The 23,190-nt window shown below is 43.3% G+C and overlaps 1 protein-coding gene across 2 annotated transcripts in view; it reads left to right on the top strand.

The window, feature by feature from the left end:
• Positions 1 to 23,190, top strand: part of ZFAT (zinc finger and AT-hook domain containing) — a 125,518-nt gene that overhangs the window by 25,192 nt on the left and 77,136 nt on the right. For both annotated transcript variants that reach the window (XM_026646675.2, XM_026646678.1), the window contains exon 4: positions 14,903 to 15,076. In XM_026646675.2, coding sequence (XP_026502460.1) covers positions 14,903 to 15,076 — 174 coding nt within the window. The remainder of the gene's footprint in view (positions 1 to 14,902; positions 15,077 to 23,190) is intronic.

Raw genomic sequence — 23,190 nt, 5'->3', positions numbered from 1 at the left:
ATATCTACTTGATAATCCCTTCAAGTCATTATGTGGTGGGCACCTGCTGATGATGACTGAAGCAGAGATTCTTCTTCAAGTGCTTGCACATGTCCATTCCACCTAAGGTGTATGCTCCAGTGCACTGTAGCTGGAGAAGGTTTTCCCATAGTGGTAGCTATCGGGGTGGCACCTGCACCCTCTGCATGCTTGTGCTGCTAACTGAGGGCAAAAAGGGAAAGAGCCATCCTGATTCCCTCAGCTCCTTCTCATCACCCATGATTGGTGGTTGGAGTCTGTGTGTATACTTGCTGCACTCTTTTGTCTGTCTTCTTTTAAAGAAAGTTTTTCTACCCCTTAGTGTACATATTTGTTAGTCAGTGAATTATTGTGATAGCAGTACTCATTTTAGACATTTGTTTCAAATTTTATATATATATATATATTTTTTGGCTTTAAGCTTGGTACCAGGCTCGTCTTTGTCCCTGGGATTTAAGTGCTGTTCTGGTGTAACAAATTTATGCCAGTCATTCTAGCTGTTTAAAGGGTTTAGGAGAGGGTCGCATAAGGCATAAGTACCCTTTCTATAGAGGGTTTAAGACCAGGTCTAAGAAGTTGAGTGAAATTCGACTTTGGCATCTCCTGATGGAGGCAGCTTTGCATCCCCACTTGGAACCCAGCCGCTCAGTAGCAGGGGTTCAGACTCCATCTCAGAGTGCACTATCAGACTCGGTGGGCTCACTTATCAGAGGGAGCTAGAGAGAAGATGTGATCCTTTTCCAGTTTCATGAAATGCCAGAAGTCCACCTCTTCTTTGAGTCTCCATTAGGCACCTCGCTCTCAAAGAAGAAATCTGGTACTGAGGATAGAGCTAAATCAGACCCAGCCAGCCGCTCCCTGGTACTATATTCATCATCTAGCAGTGTAGAGGTGTAGTTTCCGGCACCTCTTTCGGTATCATTGAGACACACTATATTGCCAGAACCTTCTACAGCTTCAGCTTAGTCTGTGATACACTCTATGCTCTCGGTACCAACAACTCTTGAGTCTTACATGGTGACTGGGGACCGCCTTTGACTCTTGGTTCAGGATTCATTGCTGATGCAGGAGGAGGTTCATGCCCCTGTCCCTGTTGTACAAGCCCCGTTACTGGGATAATCTTTGGCACCCACACTTTCAGTGCCATGAGGGTCTGGGCGCTTGCTGGATGCTCTGTGGTGCAGCAAGGCAGATGTACGGTATCTACTGGAGGCTTCTCATAGAAGTGTCTGTGACAGGTTGGATCACAGAAATCCCCTTGGGAGCTGCCACCTAATGTACCAAGACTACTTCTATTCCTGTTTTCCCTGCCAGCTCAGGACTCCAGCACCCTGTCTTGCTGAGCCAGACACTCCCGTCTGCTCCAACACAGACCCAGGGTCTGAATTGCTTGCCCCAAAGCTGCAGGTTTACCTGAAAACAGCTCACAGAAGTGTGCTTGTCTTTAGCACTCAGATGCCCAACTCCCAATGGGGTCTAAACCCAAATGAATCCGTTTTACCCTGTATAAAGCTTATGCAGGGTAAACTCATAAATTGTTCGCCCTCTATAACACTGATAGAGAGATATGCACAGTTGTTTGCTCCCCCGGGTATTAATACATACTCTGAGTTAATTACTAAGTAGAAAGTGATTTTATTAAATACAGAAAGTAGGATTTAAGTGATTCCAAGTAGTAACAGACAGAACAAAGTAAGTCACCAAACAAAATAAAATAAAATGCGCAAATCTATGTCTAATCAAACTGAGTACAGATAATCTCACCCTCAGAGATGCTTCAGTAAGCTTTTTCTCAGACTGGACACCTTCCAGGCCTGGGCACAATTCTTTCCCCTGGTACAGCTCTTGTTCCAGCTCAGGTGATAGCTAGGGGCTTCTTCATGATGGCTCCTCTCTCCCTCTGTTCTCTTCCACCCCTTTATATATCTTTTGCATAAGGCGGGAACCCTTTGTCCCTCTGGGTTTCCACACCCTCCCCCCCACTGGAAAAGCACCAGGTTAAAGATGGATTCCAGGTCAGGTGACATGATCACATGTCACTACAAGACTTCATTACCCACTTGCCAGCACACACACATACAGGAAGACTAACAGGTAAACACAGCCATCTGCAGACAATGGTCCTGGTTAATGGGAGTCATCAAGATTCCAAACCACTATTAATGGCCCACACTTTGCATAATTACAATAGGCCCTCAGAGTTATATTTCATATTTCTAGTTTTAGATACAAGAGTGGTACATTTATACAAATAGGATGATCACACTCAGTAGATTATAAGCTTTGTAATGATACCTTACAAGAGACTTTTTGCATGAAGCATATTCCAGTTACATTATATTCACTTATATTTTTATAAAACTATTCCAGTTACATTATATTCACTTCTTATTATGTTTTTATAAAACCATATAGACTGCACAACGTCACAGTGTCCACATCTCGTTGGTCGGTTTAAGTCCTGGTCCCTTGCCACTCCACCTGATACCGTACCACCTTGGCCTTTGGACTATGCTTACTCCTCTTCAGTCAGCGGTGGGATTTATGCATCAGGAGCCCATTAAAGAAGGTCTACAGCCTCTCCTCTTACCTCTTTATGCAAGTCAAGATCTCAGTACTGTCATTCTTATAGGAGCAAGCCCAGGAACAGGATGCATTGGTGTTGGGACCTGGTACTATATCAAGTCCAACAGTGACTCTTTTGGACTCCTTGGAGATTTTCTCTGGACTTTAGGTCCTCATTGTGTAGATTGCAGACATTTTATAGAACAAAGTATGGAACACGAAGCGCCTCTTGTGATAAATCGTATAGATTTCCAGAAGGCTTTTGACAGTGCACTACGAGAAAGTCTTGGAAGAATTGGGGCATATTATGGAATACTTGCAAAAATAATGATCATAATCAAGAATATATGATAATGCTGCATGTGCAGTCAGAGATGGTGACAGCATCACCTAATGGTTTGCAGTGACAAGTGGACTAAGGCCAAGGGTGTATTATGTCCCCAATATTGTTTGGACTGGTCATTGACTATAGCATGAGGAAAATAACTGCAGAAGGCAACCAAGGAATTTTATGGACAAATGATAAAGTACATTTGGATGACCTGATTTTTGCTGATGACATTGTCTTGCTTAGTTCAACACATTGCTTAATGGAAGAAAAGACACCGCATATACAGCAAAATAAGTAGGTTTGTTCATCAACAATGGAAAGACAAAATGTATGGCTATCAATGTCCCAAAAGTAACCATTAGTGTGGCTGAAGAAACACTCAATGAAGTAAGTAATTTTCTCTATGTAAGGAGTGAGATGTACATTGACAGCGACGTCACACTAGAGTCAAGCAATGAACATCAAAAACAGCGAACAACTTCCATAAACTTGAGAAGATTTGGAAAAGTAGCATGATTGGCACTGGCACAAAAATATGATTTTTTTTTTTTTTTTTTTTAACACCAGCATCATGTCTGCCCCCCTTTATGGAGCAGAGTAAAGAAAATCTGCAAAAGAAATTGACGAGAAGATCAACTCACTCCAAAGTAAATGTCTGCGGAAGATCTTCAGAGACTATTGGAAAGAGTTTCTTTCAACGTCAGAAATTCTAAGTTGAGCAAACCTATCTAAAGCATCAAATGTGGTAAGAAGACATCAGAGGACGTAATTAGGATGCATTTTAAGGGTGCCACCAACACGACTTCACCCTAGAGAAACGTTACACAGAACAATAGAGAAAGAAGCCAGATCCATCAACATGACACTCAGAAGCCTGAACAGATTGGCAAAAGATGAAAATAAATGGCAGAAACTGGTGGACACCCTATGCATCTATGGTATAGGAGGGTAAAGAAGAAGGTGCGGCAGTCCTAATTAGCATGCACTAGCTTACTATGTGTAAGTTCTATGTGTAACCATTTCAATTTTATATGGCAGTTCGAAATTTCGCTATTAGTCTTAAAAATTAAAAGCACCAAGAAATTTAAAAAGCCACAAAACACTAGCTGAGAACTTACGCACACACACAAGCCAGGAAATTCAGTTATGGTTTCCACAGCAACTGTAACTCTACCACATTGTGTAATTTATTAAGGCTTAAATTAAAAAGTGTATTCAGCAATATTAAAAACCCTACATACACTCTCTGGTGCCAAATTATGATTGCTGTGGCAACCATGTCTTTAAGCTTCTGTGTATGGAATGGTATAATGCTATTCTACTTTTAGTTGATAATTTCAGCTGTTCTTTCTATGAAAATAAGCTCATGATTATAAAGTGCACTTACTGGTTAAAAGAGTGGTAAAGCTAACATATACCTTTTCGTATGATTCCTAGGTTGAAACTGGGTAATAACACATTATTCACTTACTTACTGAGGAAAAATTAGTTTGGTTAAAATATGATTAAGGGGGTTATGATAAATTTACAAATATTTAAAATGTGTAAACTCAGCTGTGATAGGCATTATTGAAGTAAAAGGGAAAATATCAAGAAACTTCTAGACAGTAAGATGCATTAGGCTGTGGAGCAGTCTCTTGAGTGAGATGTCTGAAGCCCTATCATATGGGACGTTTAAAACTAAACTTGACAAAACACTGCCAAATTGTACTGGAGTCAATCCTATGCATTGTTCACAAGGAAATGAACTGAGAGACCTAACAGGTCTCTATCATTTCTCACTTCTATAATTCTGTGACTTAGCTGGACCTCTCAAAAATCTCTTGAATCCCTGCCATTGTTTCACAGCTGATGATCATGTGGTCACCAGAAGCTTTGGTGGTGCAATAACATTGCCAACAATGGACATAGACCGAATATCCAGTCAGGCCACGTTAAGGCCTAGCTAGAGATTGATCTGGGTGGTGCTTTATCTGCAAGGAGGCTACATTCCTTTGCATTTGCGATGATGATGATTGTTTCAGGTGGGAACAGCCACTCTCCTCTCTCCCCCCAGCAGGAACACAGCTGCAGAAGCAGGGTCTTACTCCATGTGACCCTGTACATGGCCAGCACCAGCAGCGAAACAGCAGAGAATCCCGCGAGCCCTTAAAGGAGCGGAGTCCCTGCTCCCCCAGCCACTTTTCTCCCCTTGGCAGGGACACAGCTCCAGCAACAGCAGCTGGGTCCAGCTCCAGCTGGCCCTTCACGCAGCCCACACTTGGGGGAAAGACGGGGAGAACCTTCAGACACTTCTCACTTTTCAGAAAATTTGTGTCAATTCTCAAAAGGTTCAGTGAGGCTGTGATTCCCCTTCCTGTCCCTCTCTCAGCTCAGGAGCCACCACTGGGAAAGAGGTTGCCCATGGGCTCTGTTCTTCTACAAGGAAGCAGTCCCAGCCCTGCTCCTCCAGTCTTCACTGCCACCCACTTTTCAGTTCTGGCTCAGACAAGACTAAATGGTAGGTGCTACTTCTCTTCCTCTCTCCTCTCCACCTCCCTCCCAAAGCAGGTAAGAGTAACAGTGGCGTCATGATAACAGAGACAGCTTATTTCAAGGAAGTGGATCTGTGAAGCCGTTTACACTTCCTCTTGAGGGGGTCAGACCTACCATTTATTACTATTTCTACTGCTGCTCTACCATGCTTCCAGCACACATACCAGTACTCCAGGAACATACTGTTCCAGGTCCACCCATTCCCAGGACTCAGCCAGGTTACAGCTCCAAAAGATATCCAACCAGACCTGCCTTTCCCAGGGCATATGGCAAATGACGTAACTATTCTTCCACTTGGAACATCCAATGGCAACATTTACTTCATCTCCTATCACAATTCAAATTGGGAGGAACTGTCCAAGAAAACAGAAAAAGCAGAAATAAGAAACCAGATTCTGACACTTTGGTTTACTTCCCCAGAACTGAAGAAGATCTTTCTGAGGCTTGAAAACTTGTGCCTTCCACCAGCAGAAGTTGGTCCAATAAAAGATATTACTTCACCTTCCTGGTGTGTCTCAGACCAGATTCTAGACATCTAACATCTGTACACACTGCACAGGTCCACTAGGTAGGCACAGGTCAGAAGCAGACAGCAGAAAGTATCACAAACTAAAGTTGGTGCTGATTAATGCAAGATCTGCTGCTAAGAAACAAAAACCAACACACAACATCATCAGTTATGAAGTGCCTGATATAGTCTGCATCCCTGAGACCTGGCTAGATGATCCTGCAAACACTGTGCTAGCCCACCTCGTCTCCCCAAGGTACTCCATACACCACAGACCCAGACAAGCAGGTGGTACTGCATTCATCTCTGCAAACATCAAATGTAAGAGAGATGCCTCAGGTAAGACATTTTCATTCTACTAACAGTGGAAACCAGAGCCAATGCCAACACAGATTTTTATGATTATTTATAGGCCACTACAGACAAAAGGATACAGAAAAGTGCTCACTGACACTTTTGTCAGTAATGGTGGTGAAATACCCCAGACTCATTGTCCTGGGAGATTTCACAATTCAAATCGACTTGGCTACAAATGCAAAAACCCATCTCTTCACTTTCTTCCCTAGAACTTTCACAGATTATCTCTGGTTCACTCACCACAGCGGCTGATTCCTTGGACCTGATCTTAGGCCTAGATATCAAGATAAAGGACATTACAATCCAGTCACTGTCTTGTCAGACCGTCACCTCATTAAGGCAGTGGTCAGAGACCTTCCAGCACTCAGGCAGCAATAAAAACCAGTGATCCTGATTTGACCATGAAGACTCATGGATTCCAACAAATTCCAAAGCCTGCTAAAAGGACAACAGCACCCCACCCAGAGGACGAGGAGTCTGAGAATCGGTGAATCATTGTCATTCTACATTGGCCTCAGCCATTGGCACACTTGCCCCTAAACAGTCCCTTCCTTCCCATCACCCACACAGAACTTCTTGGTTTTCTGACAGTCTGCACTGGCTGAAGAGAGGATGTGGAAACTTGAGTGCTGATGGCAGAAAACAAAGGCCGATTTAGACAGGATGAAACATAATAAATTCTTCAGAGCCTATGGTCAGGCTGTATTACCAGACAAAAATACCTTCCTATGAGCCTCCACTGGGGCGGCCAAATCCTGCATCAAGGAGCTATCAAAGGTGGTAAATTGCTTCATCAGTCCCAAGTGCCTACAACCTGCATCAGAGCCAAGCACTACACACTGTGAACTATCCTACTTTGCTGAAAGGATCACACATTTGGGAAGCCTTCTGAAACAGCATGGATCCACTCCACCTGCACCCACCAATCCACAGCTCACCTGCATTTCCCAGAGTTCACTTATCAAGAAATTTTGAATACCCTAAAAAAGTCCAAACCCAAAATTTATGAATCCAGCTCATTCTCTTCTTGGTTTGTGAGAGAGTCATGAATACCAAAGTAAGCTTCTCTTAAACCAAAAAATAAGTATCTATGCAGGAGGCTGTACTAGTTTAAATAAATCAGATTAAAATTCAACTTAAGTTAAACAGGTACAATTTTCTTATGTAGACAGGGGATAACATTTTTCAAAGATTCTAAGTCACTTAGGAGCCTAAATCGTTTTTGAAAACTACTTGCTATCTTAAGTCACTTCGGTGCTTTTTAAAAAGTTTACTTATGACTGTCAATAAGTAATTCTCACTTCTCACTCAAATGGGTGTTTTATGCAAATGTAATCCCGTTGGTGTTTAGAGAGCACGGCTCCTTTAAAAACCTTCCTCAGGAAGAGGAAGTGCTGGTTGTTTTGGGGGGAGGAGAGTTGAAGTAGGGGGAGTAACTGGGGCAGGTGTGTGTCTGTAGCTCCAAACAAGAGGTCTACAGCAAGCAGGCCCATCTGTAGCAAAGCAGCTGAGCCAGCCCAAAGCCCAGGAAGGACGGAGCAGTCGACCCAGGACAGGAGCCAGGAGGAGCACTGTGCCAGGAAGGAATCACCTGAGATGGACAAACTGGAGCCGGACCCAGTATCACAGTTACCCAGAGCTGTATGGGGCTGAGAGTACTGGGTCTTGTGACTGCGTTGGGAGTAAGGAGGGAGGCTGTAGTTAGCTAAGTGGGGAGATTGTCCCTTTGTGAGTTTGCAGATTGTGGCAGAAAAGGGCACCCAAGGGGTTTGCTGGGGAAAGTATCTTGGCGCTGAAGACGACCAGGTGCTGAAGACTCACTACCAGACTGGAACTCTGCCCAGGATTCCTAAACTCTGAGTCTAGATGCATTGCTTGGTGTCTGTCCTTTTATACTGTGCCAGGCACATGGGTCTCTGTGTTGGATGTAACCTTTGTTTTATTGCCCCCCCTCTTTCTCCCCCCCCAGTCTTCTCTCCCTGTTGTTTTTCTACATTCATCCCTCTGATATTTGTGTGTGTGTGTGTGTGTGTGTGTGAGTTTAGTCCCGGGGGTTAGAAAAGGTGCTCTTGGGGTGGAAAGGAGTTTACCTGCTGTGTTTCTGCATGTGCCTTTATTTGGCCAGAGCTGCCCTACAGAGCAGACTCCATTTTGGTCACAAAAACGCTATAGCAGGCATGGCCAAACTGTGGCTTGTGAAGCCGCCTGTGGCTCTTTTACAGTTAAAGTGCAGCTCGCAGAGCCTCCCACGCACCCCACCCCATTCTTCACCTACCAGACTGGGTTGGGGGGGAGCTTGGAGCTTCTGCCCTCCGGCAGGGTGGTGGGACTAGGATCTTCTGCCCTGTGGTGGGACTAGGGCTTTAGCCCCACTGGGAGCATCGGGGCAGAAGCCGCATGCCCCGGCAGGCACCGCCCTGTGGGGCAGGTTGTGCATGTCTTGCAGCTCTCAAATTCCTGAAGATTATTGTATGCGGCTCGGAGGGTCAGTAAATTTGGCCACTCCTGTGTTATACTTACACAAGTAATTACTGATTTCACATAATATTTTTGCATGGCCAGTTTTGAAAATTTACAAGAGGAATTTCCCCCTCCTCTTGGATCAGTGCAACACCTGCATCCTGTAGACCCCTTGCGTGGCCAATGGCTCCTTGGGCATGATTAACAGCTGGTGTCACTTAGAGCAGCCCTGAGGTTGCTCTCAACTATGCCAGACCCAGAGTAGAACTAGCCACAGCTGGAACCCTGGCTCCCTCCCCACACTGTACTTACTGGAGAAGGGAGCCCCTAGGCCTGATCTGTAGCACCATAGTATCTACCTCCGCAGTGGTTCTCAAACTGGGGCTGCCGCTTGTTCCGGGAAAGCCCCTGGTGGGCCGGGCCGGTTTGTTTACCTACCACGTTGGCAGGTTCGGCTGATTGGGGCTCCCACTGGCTGCGGTTCACCGCTCCAGGTCAATGGGGGCTCCAGGAAGTGGGGCGGGCCGAGGGATGTGCTGGCCGCCCTTCCTGCAGCCCCTGTTGGCCTGGAGCGGCGAACCGCAGCCAGTGGGAGCCATGATCAGCCGAACCTGCGGACGCGGCAGGTAAACAAACCGGCCCGGCCCGCCAGGGGCTTTCCCTAAACAAGCGGCGGCCCTAGTTTGAGAACCACTGCTGTAGAGGCCTAGTGGAATAAAGAAAAACTTAAAATCCTTCAATGAACAGCACTCCAGCATGCCAATTAGGTATTGGTAGTGGTGCCTTGAGGACGCACCAGGCATGCCTCCAATTAAGGCTGCACGTGGCAGCACCTCCAATTAGGGATTCTGATCAGAAAATTGGGATGGTTGAACAGTCTAGTTTGAAATAACATTGAAAATATTGATACTCCATGGATTTGACAGTAGCCTTTCTCATCACCACCAATTTGAACATTCCTTACATGTGGTATAAAGATCTGGCACTGCATTATATTACTTGTACAAGCACAACTGGGATTTAAAATGCATTTCACTGGACAGGGAAGGTCAATATATTAGTCTGTTGAATCGAAGTGCCAGCTGTTCAGACTCACTGCGTGATGTGCCTTAGCAAGGGGGAGCTGAAGTGAGGAACTTCATTTAAATAAAGCTGTTATGAGCAAGCAAATACTTTTGCTTACCATTTGGCAAAACTTTGTTTAGACCTTCTAAGCTGAATGCATTTAATTTTCTCCTAAATCAACTTAAAACCACTCATGAAGCTTCATTTATAATACACCAGGAGTATTATGGGGTGAGGTGTCCTATTTGGAGAAAACAGAAAACACTCATGCCAGAATGCATAAACTACAACAGTGAAGGCAGAGTTGTTTATTCCAATGAGATTACCTCAGCAATAATTTAGTTCTCTCATTAAAGAGAGCCAGTATCCTCTCCCTCGTTAACTTCGAGACTGGCTTTCCATTGTAAAGCTGTTTCCCCACACCACCCCAGTATCCACGAAACAGGTCACTTCCATTTCAGATTTTGTACATGTGGAGGGTCTCAGAAAAAAATAGGCATTAGTTATGTTTTGAAAATTTTTGTCATGCGTTTTTGTCAAGTCTTAACTCAGAAATAGCATGGCCTTGTAAATTAAAATGAGGTTTAGTCGAAAGATCTTGGCGGGGTCATTCTCCACTCTTTAGTTCCTGACCTTGGGGAGCCTGAGCAATTGCAACTCCCATAAAAGTCAATGAGACTATGCAAATGAGGGAGGATTGCTTATGTGAGTAAGGGCTGCAGGATGGGACACGAGAGGTTTTGTAGGACTTGGCTGAGACCAAACATTGTCTAGACAGAAGTTTATCATATACATGTTGTTTCAGACTTGCCTCATCAATGATCACAACACTGATATTCAGCATTAACTGTAACTTGAAATTTACTGATCAGTCAAATTTTACCTCTTACCAATTCTTGACCCCTAGTTGGATCTTTTTGATAACAGCATTTCTATTGCATTGAACATATTCTAAGCACCTTTGCAAATACTTTGACTAGTTCTGCAAGGTGCTGAGCATCCCCAGCTTCCACTGAATACAATGGGAATTGAGTTGCAAGACCTTGTTTGAGGCACTTGACACATTTCAGGATTGGGCCCACTATCAAGAGTAAAAGATATTTGTCGCTTTAGAATTATTTCTTCATGTTTAGCTTTTAGCAGCCTGCTGCAACTTTTTTACATACTGAATTTAAAATGAGATTTTGATAAAGCACTATTGTCCTGAGAAATTCTATAAGGATTCTATATAGTGTTAAATTGATCTACTGTATGCTGGTCTAAAGTTAATTATTTCTGCACACCCATTTTTAAGACTGTCCTAATTTACAGAGGTTCAGAGGTGGACTGTCACAGTAATCACCTTGATTGATCTGTCCTTCAGCCCGCATATAGATTGCGCGGATCACAACACGTTTTCCATTCTTCTTGTATCCTGGCTTTCCTTCTCCATGTGCGGCCATGTCTTTTCACGATAAAATCTTCCCTTCTCTTTGGAGGTCGGCCGAGTGGTCATTTCAGTTCCTGTGGGTACCACTCAGCGACAGCTGCAGTCCATCGATTGTCAGTCTCGCTCTATGCCCAGCCTCTCGCATTTACTATGCCTGCTCTCACCATGTCCTGCGCTCCACTCTGCTGTCTGATCGCTTCACTGTGGACTCGGTCACAGATTGAAATTCCCAGAATTCTTCTTTACATTGCCCTCTCCGTGACAGACAGTTGCTGCGCCTCTGTCTTCGTCAGCGCCCATGTTTCGCTGCTGTACAACATTGCTGGCCGTACTGTTGAGTTGAAAAGGCTGGCGCATGTTGCCTTGTTGATTTTTCCTTGGAGGACATCCTTGATAGAATTGAATGCGCACCAACCTGCTTTGTTTCTTTGTAAGAGTTCACCTTCCTGATCGTGGCACATGTTAATTTCTTGGTCCAAATAGACTTATTACTAAGCTTCTTCTATTTGTTCTCCCTTGATTGTTGTTATTTGGGCTTCTGGCAAGGTATCAGACCGCATAAATGACCACAGGTGAGCAGTATGTAACATAATACATATATTCTCCTTAGATCTTTTCTTGTGTTTGAATTGAAGGAACTGCTATGTCTCTTCAGACTACAATTATTGTATTTTTCCAATTAAAAACCTCTTTGACAAGTTCATTGCTTTCTTTTCCGAATAGTGTTTGTTCACCTTTATCACTTCCTATTTATTGATTGGAGCTTTATTGAATTTTATACTATCTTGGCAAGTTATTTTAAATTCCTAACAGATTTCTGGTCACTGACAGACTGAATCTGTCAGTATTGTCCCATCTGTTAATTAATATTTCTTCCTGTTTAGAAGACTAATTTTTTTCACTCTTATGTTAGCCATAGCCCACATTAACGCTTTGTGCTATCTTCCTCCACTCTTTGCATCTAGCTCTGAATGGGAACCCAGGGAAGGAATTGTGCCTCAGAGAGGGGGCACAATTTGGAGGGGGGGAAAACAGGTGATCAGTCCCGGCTCTTCCCTTTTGTCTGCCGTGGAGGTGCAGGGAGGCCGTGTAGAGGAGTGAGTATGGGGGATCTTATTTCCCCATATAATCATGCAGCTGTGTAGGGCTGGTCCATTGTCTGGCCCTTTGGCAGTAGTGCTTGAATACAGCACTGCAATAATAGCTTTAGAACACAGTTTTTCGTTTAGTGCTATGGCAACTGTATTATATTTAAAAATCTGCCCTCATCTTTATATTTTTCTCTTATTTTCAGAGGTGTCAGCTCCAATCAGGCTGAATCTTGATTGTGAAATTGTTGTTCCCGATGCAAATGGTCTAACAAAAACAGCAGTAATCTCTTAAAACTATATTAATTTACAGATTCAGAGGTGTTTCAAATGGTGATGAGATTTACAAGTTAGTGAGCATAAATTGCATACAGAGATGACCAGACGACAGGGAAGAAAAATATGATGAAACAAATTTTGTATGGGACACTAACATACAATTTCTTAAAATCTTTGCTTTTTACTTCCCTGCTACATTTCTCCCTTGTGGTATATAATCTATACCAGAGGTGGCCATCCTGAGCCTGAGAAGGAGCCAGAATTTACCAATGTACATTTTCAAAGAGTCACAGTAATATGTCAGCAGCCCCCTCATCAGCACACCCCCCCCCGCTCCCAGAACCTCCCACCCCTCCCAGCCCCACAGATCAGCGCCTCCCGCTCCCTCCCCGCACCTCTCAATCAGCTGTTTCGTGGCAAGCAGGAGGCTCTGGGGGGGGAGGAGCGAGGGCACGGTAGGCTTGGGGAGGGGGTGGGAAGCAGTGGAGTGGGGGCAGGGCCTGTGGCAGAGTCAGGGGTCGAGCAGTGAGCACCCCCCGGCACACTGGAAAGTTGGTGCCTGTAGCTTCAGCCCTGGAGTCGGTGCCTATACAAGGAGCCGCATATTAACTTCTGAAGAGCCGCATGTGGCTCCGGAGCCACAGGTTGGCCACCCCTGACCTATACCCATGTACTCATATAATGTACATCACTTTTTTGAATTTGGCCTATAATATATCTTTATATAACATAGTTGTGACGTTCTTGGGTGCAATCCAGACCAGTGAAGTTCTGTGTTACCTCCTGCCCTGCAACCTGGGGTACCTTGCAGTGCCCTGCTTTGGTAGCTCTCTCCCGAGTTGCTCGCAAACAGCCTGCCAGTGTGTAAATCACTCCCCGAATGTCTGCGTGCAGCCACAGCCTGTCAGCAAAGACCAGCCACATCCTGGCTTCCACCAGCCTTGGTTATTACTTGCAGGATGACTCCAACACATTCCCAATTCTGAATTTCCCCCCGAAAATGTGTGTTCTGCACTGACCAGCCCTCCCATGGACAGCCTAGATATATTAGGGCTGTTGTCACTCTAAGGGTTTGATGCATAACAGTTTACCACCTTAAATGGGGTGACCACGGTCAAACAATTGACTCCCAGTCTTTATTCAGGCCTAATTTGATGGTGTCCAGTTTGCAAATTAATTCCAGTTCTGCAGTTTCTCGTTGGAATCTGTTTTTGAAGTTTTTGTTGTTGAATAATTGCCACTTTTAAGTCTGTTATTGAGTGGCCAGGGAGATTGAAGTGTTCTCCGACTGATTTTTGAATGTTATAATTCTTGACGTCTGATTTGTGTCCATGTATTCTTTTGCGTAGAGACTGGGAGTGGATGGGTTACTACAAAAACTAATTTCCCATACTAATTTCCATAGTACTCACACCTTCTTGTCAATAGTTTGAAATGGGCCACCCTGTTTACTTTGGCCTCATTACCACTACAAAAGTGATTTTTCCTCCCTTGGTATTCTATTGTTGAGAATAGCCCACTTCCACTTTAATTGAATTGTCTCGTTAGCACTGACCCCCTACTTGGTAAGGCAACTCCCATCTTTTCATGTACTGTGTATATATACCTTCCTACTGTTTTTTTCCACTCCATGCATCTGATGAAGTGGGGTTTAGCCCACGAAAGCTTATGCTCAAATAAATTTGTTAGTCTCTAAGCTGCCACAAGTACTCCTCATTGTTTTTGCTGATACAGACTAACACGGCTACCACGCTGAAACCTCTGGCTTTTAAGGCCTTCCCTCCTAGGTCAACCCTACCCCCTCGTTAGTCACACAGGGGGAGGGTGATCACAAGGCTGATCCCAGTTGACCCTGTAACTTAAATAACCTGAAAGAAAAAGAAAAACACAAACAGTCAAACAAAGTCACTCACCCCAAGGTTAGTACTTGCACCTTGTTTGTTCAGCAGGGGGATCTCCTTCACTCTCTCTCAAACTCCCCTGTTTGCGGTCCTCTGTTCGCTAGCTCACAAAGTCATCCAGTTTCAGAAACCTTTTGGTGGGATTTTCAAAAGTGGCTGTGTGATTTAAGAATACACATGACTCTAAGAGGGACTTATGCTCCTAAATCACTCAAGGGCTTTTGAAAATCCCACCTTTTATTTTTAAATCTGCTTTCCCTAATACATATAATTACATTAAGTATCTCCCCATTCTTTCCACGGTGTAAATATATAACAACATTTCACTTGTACATAGTTATGTTCTTTTTGATGTTTGCTCTTTAGGTAATGATTCTGACGTTGACCTTGACAGGAAGGAAGATGAGCGAGAAAAAACTCCGAAGAGGCCACGGATACAGAAAACTGAGAAAACTCTATCCGCAAAGGAAGGCGACCAGATTTCAGGAGCTAAAAATCCTATTATAAGCGTGGTTTTGACAGCACATGAAGCTATTCCAGGTAACCATAATTATTCACTATATAATCAGATTGTTTTTAGTTCGTGGGTATTACTTAATGCTCACAAAATATAAATAAAGTAATTGGAATAAGATTAATAAATGTTCAGAATATTTGTGATCTGAAAATCAGCAATATTTAGCAACCTTTGGTCATCTCCTATAATGGCTCGCTCCTCATCTGGCAGTTACATAACATTCAAAGCTGTCCTCAGCTTTCTTTAAAGGCCTGATGTAAAGGTATGAAAGAGAGTTTGGAGACTTAGGAAAAATAACTGAGTTTATGTAGAGTAATAAAAGTATGTAAAGGATATTAAAGAAGGAGCTGAAGATATGAATGATAAATCAATAGAAGAGTAGAAAACCATTCTTTTTCCCTTTAATAGCAGCATCATATTTTTAGGACCTGATTTATGTGTACAGCTACCTTAAATGTGAGTGCAAATCAGGTATTTGCAAGCACAAATGATTAGTTAGGTATCTAATTGGACATTTATGCATACAGATAGTGTACACATGCAGTATTTGAGTGTACAAATTAGGAGTGCAAGAACAAGTATGTTTCTGTAAATCAAGTACTTGAATTGATATTTAATTGAGTATTTTATGGCTGTGTGCAAAGTATTTTGCACGTCTATAGTAAGCTTTTCATCACAGCATTTCAGACTTCTTTACAAATGTTAATTATTGATTCCGTAAAACCAAGCCTGGACATTTGTCTGTTTGGGCCCTTTTCAGTGGGTTACAAGGCTAGTCTGTAAGGGCAGTGTGATCGCCAACACCTTTCTGTCCTCACATGTGTGGGGATGAGGTAACATCTTCTTGAAATGCCCATCCTCTAGCCATTGCAATGACAGTGGGAATAGGCAACTAGTTAGAAATTTGTACAGCTATACAAGTGTGGGCATGGATATGAATAGTGCCCTACCAAATTCACGGTCCATTTTGGTCTATGTCACGGTCATAGGATTTTAAAAATCTTAAATTTCATGATTTCAGCTATTTAAATCTGAAATTTCATGGTGTAATTGTAGGGGTCCTGACCCAACAAGGAGTTGCGGGGGGGAGAGGGGAAGGTCACGGTACTGCCACCCTTACTTCTGCACTGCTGCTGGTGACAGTGCTACCTTCAGAGCTGGGCAGCTGGAAGAGCAGTGGCAGCAGCAGACCAGAAGGATGGCATGTTATGGTATTGCCACCCTTTCTTTAGTGCTGCTGTGTGCAGAGCTGGGCCATCAATCAGCAATCTCTGGCCACCCAGCTCTGAAGGCAGCAGCACAGAAGTAAGGGTGGCATGGTATGGTATTGGCACCCTTACTTCTGCACTGCTGCTGGTGGCGACGCTACCTTCAGAGCTGGGCAGCTGGAGAACTTCTTCTGCACTGCTTCCAGCAGAGCTTACTTCTTACTTCTGCACTGCTGCCAGCAGAGCTGGACCCTCAGTCAGCAGCCGCCGCTCTCTGGCTGCCCAGCTCTGAAGGCAGTGCAGAAGTAAGGGTGGCAATACTGCAACCCCCCTAAAATAAACTTGTGACCCCCTCCTGCAACTCCATTTTTGGATCAGGACCCCCTATTTGAGAAACCCTGGTCTCCCCCCATGAAATCTATATAGTATAGGGTAAAAGCACACAAAAGACCAGATTTCATGGCAGGAGACCAGATTTCATGGTCCGTGACGCATTTTTCATGGCCGTGAATTTGGTAGGGCCCTAGATACTAATATTAGGATTGTCTGCATATGTGGCTTTGTGTACATGCTTCGGGGTGTATGAGAGTATAGGATATATGGGAGAGAGAGAATCTAGGGATAAGGAAGAATAGGAAGGGAAAGTAGTGTTGCTGAATTGTGATTTTATTGCAAGTATCAACATATTTGTCATTTTTCTTCATGACCCAGCTTCTATAGTGAATTGATTGTGAGAATTTTGGGGGGAGAGAGGGTGGTGGTGGGTTTTTTTTTTGTTTGTTTTGTTTTTTTTTAAGTAATTTTTAGGCTTTGTGTTTGCAGAGAAAACCCTGAAAAGGTGACACGAATATACCCTAAGGGCTCAGAAGCCAGAGGCAAATAAAACAAACCTCATATTTTATTATTTTTAAGCCAAATTTGTATTTTGAGGTCTGACTACCGATTTTTTAAGGTTTGCGGTTGGCAATATTTTAAGTATGAAAAAATTAGGAAGAGTGCAGAGGTAAAGAGAAGGGAAAGGAAAAGAAAACGTACTTAAAAAGACGAAAGCAATGATAGCCAATATAGAAGGAAGGGAAAGAGGGACAAAAAAGGGAAGAGGTAAGTAAGAAAAGCAAGAGTGACTGACTGTTGTTTTATTTTGTTTGATAAACTTCAATGCCAAAATTTTACAATAAATAAAAAGGCAAATGTTTGTTATACACATGAATGATCCATAAAATTTTAACATAACTTGCTTCAACTTACCCGAGATGTTTGTGTATAATATCCCCTAGATAGAAAGAGCTCAATAAATTGAAAGGAGTTATGGTAATATATTATTCTTCAAATAGATTTGAAGGCATCATTTACATGCATGAGAATTAGCATTTTGCATAGAAGTTCCCAGCTATAAAATAGAATCAATGCCATTGGAGGCAATTATGGATTATTATCCTCGCTCATGATCCTCACTCATTAATTAAGCCTCACTCATGATCTCACGATAGAAGTCTCAAATGTGTCTCAAACATTTGAGAGTTCTATCCCGAGATCATGATTGAGGCTTAATTTAACTTAGAAATCGCTGTCAGCGCCGGGTGGCGGGACTCTGACTGTCATCATTTGGGAGTTTTGGCTGGTATTAGAAAGGTATTACATCTGTTATATTCACAGGAAAACTATTTGTTTGATAAAATTGTTTTACTTTATTTTTCTTACAGTGCATTACATTCATAGTCTTTCCTGCTATATTTTACTCCTGAGGGAATTATGTGCCAAAAAATTATGCGCACAATATTTTAAAATTTTGCAAAATTCTGCAAATTCCCCCCAGAAGTAAGTCACTGGCATGCACGTACGCTCAGTCCAGACCCCCCGATGATGAACACGCAGGATGATGAATACATGCCTAGCTACCCTCCCCCATCTCTGAGGCTGCTCTAGGCACGCTGAAACAGATGTGCTGCTGGGGAAGATGCATGTGTCCCCTGGCAGATTTTTTTTTTTTTTTTTGGCATTTTGTTGCGCAGGGGGCACAGAAAAATGCCGGCCATATGAATTCTGTGCCCCCCGCATCAGAGCAGAATCCCCCCAGGAGTAATATTGGTCATTCATTTACGGTTTTGAGCTATTTTGATGTGTCTGGAAATTCTGAGGTCATTCCTTTTCTCATAAATGCTTTTATGTGTACACTATCATAAAGATGGCTTTTAACACCTTTCCTTTCATTTCCTGGAGAACTTTCTTTAGTAGAAAGTTAGTTTATTGCTGCAGACTGTTGCTGAAGAATAAAGAAAAAATATTTCTTCCCTCTGACTGTACTAGATCAGTGGTTCTCAACCTTTCCAGACTACTGTACCCTTTCAGGGGTCAGATTTGTCTTGCGTACCCCAAGTTTCAGCTCACTTAAAAACTACTTGCTTACTTTTGCCTTTTTATGTCTGATTTTGAATCACAGCGCACTATTACTGAACAATTGTTTACTTTTTCATTTTTGCCATATAATTATACAATAAATTGATTGGAATGTAAATATTGTACTTACATTTCATACTTGAGCCTATTTTTCACTTGTGAGCCTTGTCCTAAAGCCTGAGCCCCAGGCAGCGGGGCTGAAGCATGTAACATAGATTCACTGGGCCCCTATAGCATGGAACCTCAAGCATTTGCCCTACTTGCCATCCCCTAATGCCAGCCCTGCACTTGCCACCCCCCCACACCTGTCCCATGACCCCACTGGGATCTGCAACCCCCAGGTTGAGAAACACTGATCTAGATGAGTTTGATGTACCCCCTGGAACACCTCTGAGTGCCCCCAGGTTGAGAAACACTGAACTAGATCATGTCAAGTTCAAGACTGTTTAAGTGCTGTCACTGCAGCATTTTCATCAAGCATTAGCACTCTATAGCCACCTGTCATCTAAGCTGAGAACTTTGTATAGATACCCCTTTTTCCTTAATGTGGAGTGTTATAAACTCCTCGTTGAAGATGCCACATAAGGTTTCTATTACTTAGAAAAATGGACACTCCAGAATTAGTAGGGTTTCATCTATAGTTTTGAGAAAGTGATCATATTCAGGGCTTTTCTACACTTGAAACGCTACAGTGGCACAGCTGCAGCTCTGCAGCTGCATCGCTGTAATGCCTCAGTGTGCACACTACTTACAGTAGTGGGGAGGGGCTCTCCTGTCAACATAAGTAATTGCACCTCTCTGAGGCCTGGTCCACACTAACCCCCCACTTCGAACTAAGGTACGCAAATTCAGCTACGTTAATAACGTAGCTGAATTCGAAGTACCTTAGTTCGAACTTACCGCGGGTCCAGACGCGGCAGGCAGGCTCCCCTGTCGATGCCGCGTACTCCTCTCGCCGAGCTGGAGTACCGGCGTCGAGGGCGAGCACTTCCGGGATCGATTTATCGCGTCTAGACAAGACGCGATAAATCGATCCCAGAAGATCGATTGCTTACCGCCAGACCCGGAGGTAAGTGTAGACCTACCCTGAGAGGTGGAAGAATTCTTCCATAGACCTAGCGCTGTCTACTCCAGGGTTAGGTTGGCTTAATACATTGCTCAGGGATGTGGATTGTTCACACCCCTGAGTGATGTAGCTGGGTCAACCTAACCTTTTAGTGTAGACCAGGCCTCAAATAGCGTGTCTCCTTTTTCTTATGCAAGATGCTTTCCAAATGGTTGTATTAGCAGCTGTTCAATAAACGTTTATTCTGCACTACTTAGGTCAGGTTCAGGGACACTGCTTTATATTGTGTTTACTGTAGATTATAGCTAAACTGATCTTTGAAAATCCCTTTAGAACAGATCAGGGGGATTCTCATTTTTCAACAAGGACAGCTAGACAAGGTTTGATTATTTTTTCTTTCATAGAATGAATTTAGAGCTCAGGAAAGGTAATGGATTGACAGCCTTAGAAACTTGAAAGCTTATATTAACCCACAAAATAAGTATAGCTTGAGCAGCAGCATTGCAAACGCCTCTTCCCATGGCACTGAAGGACCTTATTTGTTAGTTGGTGGGACCCCATGCCCCCAGAGGTGAGAAGGAAGATTAATCAATCCTTGACCTCTGATTAAATTGACTAGTAGGCGTTTGTTGTTATTAACATCTCTCCACTAGAAATTGCACTGATCACACACAGTTATGCTTTCAGTTAAAAGCATTTACTCTTAAACGTCACTGACTGGTGTTTTTCTTTGATAGTGTGTACGAATGTGTTAATGGCCACCACTGGGTAAATACAGTGTCAAATCCTCAGTCTTCTATTTTCTGTTAATTTCATTTTCCCCTCCAGCATGAAGTGGCATGTATAGTTCCTCTGGCCACTGCTAATGCTGGGCCCCGTAGGCTTAGTGTTTCCATCTTCCACACCCATGGGTTGGTTTTTTTTATTTTAGTAATCTGGACCTGAAACTGACAACATAGTTTATCCCGCTAGGCTGATGGTAGAAAGCACCTTCAGCACAAGGGACTCTCTGACTTATAGGTCACAGGAAAAGTGTCTAAACAGGGAAGGTAGCTTTCATGCTTGGCAACCCATTGGATTACCACAGACTATGCAAAAGTCCCCATCACCATTGAAAACAAGAACTGCTAGCCAAACAAAAAGGTAATATAGTACACAAGAAATTGGCTACAGTAGATATATACCATGTCAGGAATTACAATATTACTAACAGCATATCCCAGGAGACAGAATCTGTCTAGAACTAAGAATATGATATCCCACAGGAACTATCTATAAAGTAAAAAGATAACAAATTCACACCCTCTATTCCCTACTTGATCCCTGTTCCAATTGGTTTGAGAAGCCACAAGACAAAAAAATCCCAAATCAGGAAAGGCCACAGCCACTTGTTTAGAGGTTTGCTACATAACCATACAATACCAATCCTTCACACACACCCAGGCAAAGGAAACAGGGACCAACCTCAATGGTCTGTTTGAAATTACAAAACATGTCGGAGCCATAGCAGAGTCATTTTAGGTGAAGGATGCCTGTGGAATTCTCTACCACAGAAGATCAGGATGAACTCAAATCTTGTCTCTATTAGAGACCAGTCCACACACTTGCTATTTTGTGTTAGACTTTTCTCAAAAGACCTTGTGACACTGGCTGGCAAGATGGAGAAGGGATAAATAAAATCTAAGAATCTAAAATCCTTTCTGAGGTTGAAGCAGAGAATATAGCCCTACTAGGCTTACAATGAAAATTAAACTTCCTGTATTTGGCACCAAGATACTATACTGATTAGTGCAGTTGACCAGCATCTGCTCAGTAACTGCAAGAAATCAGCCAATATATGGTGGTTCAGCTGAGAGACAAGAAAGTGGAAATTTCTTTTATGTAATGCCAATTTTTTTCTTAAATGGTAAGTATATATAAAATATGTTTGGTTGTCTGTCATTCTACTTTCTTCATATGCTGCTTTTCTTCTTTGATCGTAAGGTGTTTGGGATTAGGACTATGGCAAACGTGGAGCTGCTATATAATAATCTAAAAGAGTACGGAGATATAATCATTTTATGAACACTGTATGTGACCTGGTCAGTGTGGTGAAGTTCTTGTATATCTGGTTATAGACTTTTCTATTTGAATTTATTGATCTAGCTCAAGAGAGGGCTGTCAGGAAAAAAAACAAGCAGAAAAGCAACACGACAGCAATAAATAAGCAAACCTTCCAATAAAGGCTGGGGGGAAATAACAGGGCAGTGACATACTGCCAGGTTCCAGCATGAAGTGACTGGAGCCTAGAAATCATAAGGACACTAAACCGTTATAAAGCCCTCTCAAGAGAGGAAGGGGGATCAGTTTCCAGGGGCTCTCCAGGGAGACAAGCTGACAGAGAGAGGCTCTGTAGCGGGAGTCTGGGGAAGTTGGGTCTTTCCCAGATCCTGGTAATGGTAAGTAGAACCCTGCGCAGATACAAAATTTGAATCCGCATCTATCCGCAAACATGGTCCACAGATGTCCGCATCCATGGATAGAAAGCGTATATCCACAGATTGGCAAGGCTCTAATGGTAAGCCTTGATATCACAGCCCTGGCCAAGCCTACTGGACACTCACCAGGCTGCTGTGTTTAGGTCCTACCTCAATGGCCCTATGCATGTTCAACTTCCTGAATGGGTAGGCTCCAGCACTGTTTCATTCTAGGCCTCTCTGGCACACTCCCGGGGCACAAGATCTCTGTCTGTTACCTCTTCAAGAAAATGGGACCTGGCAGTCCAGCTGCCCTACACCCCTAGGAGCTGTGCTGATCTTCTCCACATTAAGACAAACCTACACACCATTCCCTGCCTCAGTTTCTTCATTCTGGAGCATTCTCTGGGCTTAGGTTAGGCTATTTTAGGGTGTCCAAGATCCTCCTCCTGCAGCTAATGGTTCTTCTCCGAATCATGGAATGTATGTCTCTTTCTGTCCCCCGCCTCCACCCAACCAGCTTCCTTTGACCTTTGCTGGTCCTGCTGGCAGAAATCCCCTCTGCTACAAAAGCATGCCTTTTGTACCTCTCCCTTGCCCTAATTTTCCTCTTTCCCTCTAACTGACCCAGTCTCTGTTTTAAAGGGCTCATCCTTTTGTTCCTACTTCTGGGGAAATTCTACAGCTTCAAACCCCAGCCTTCTACAGAGAAATTGGGGGAAAAAACTGGTTCTCCTAGCTTCAACCAACCCATTGTGCTAAGATGCTACTTTTTCAATTGGGCAACCATCAAGATAAAGTAAGAAGAATGAATGGTCTGGGAGATGTGTGGCACAGCTCTGATAGCAGATGGTGGATTCTTCATATACTGAGGCATTCATTGAAGCAGCAATTTAAGAAAATCAACTCAAATTCATAAGTTGGTTGCATATAGATTGATTCCGCAAGTTGTCACAGTTGGGGATAGTAAGATCTGTTTTCTCTTTGGTTCTAAATAAGTAGTATTTTGC

This window comes from Terrapene carolina, unplaced genomic scaffold, assembly GCF_002925995.2.
Source record: "Terrapene carolina triunguis isolate 2854851 unplaced genomic scaffold, T_m_triunguis-2.0 Scaffold58, whole genome shotgun sequence".
NCBI classification, from domain to species: Eukaryota; Metazoa; Chordata; order Testudines; family Emydidae; genus Terrapene; species Terrapene triunguis.
This window is presented reverse-complemented; position numbering and strand designations above follow the sequence as displayed.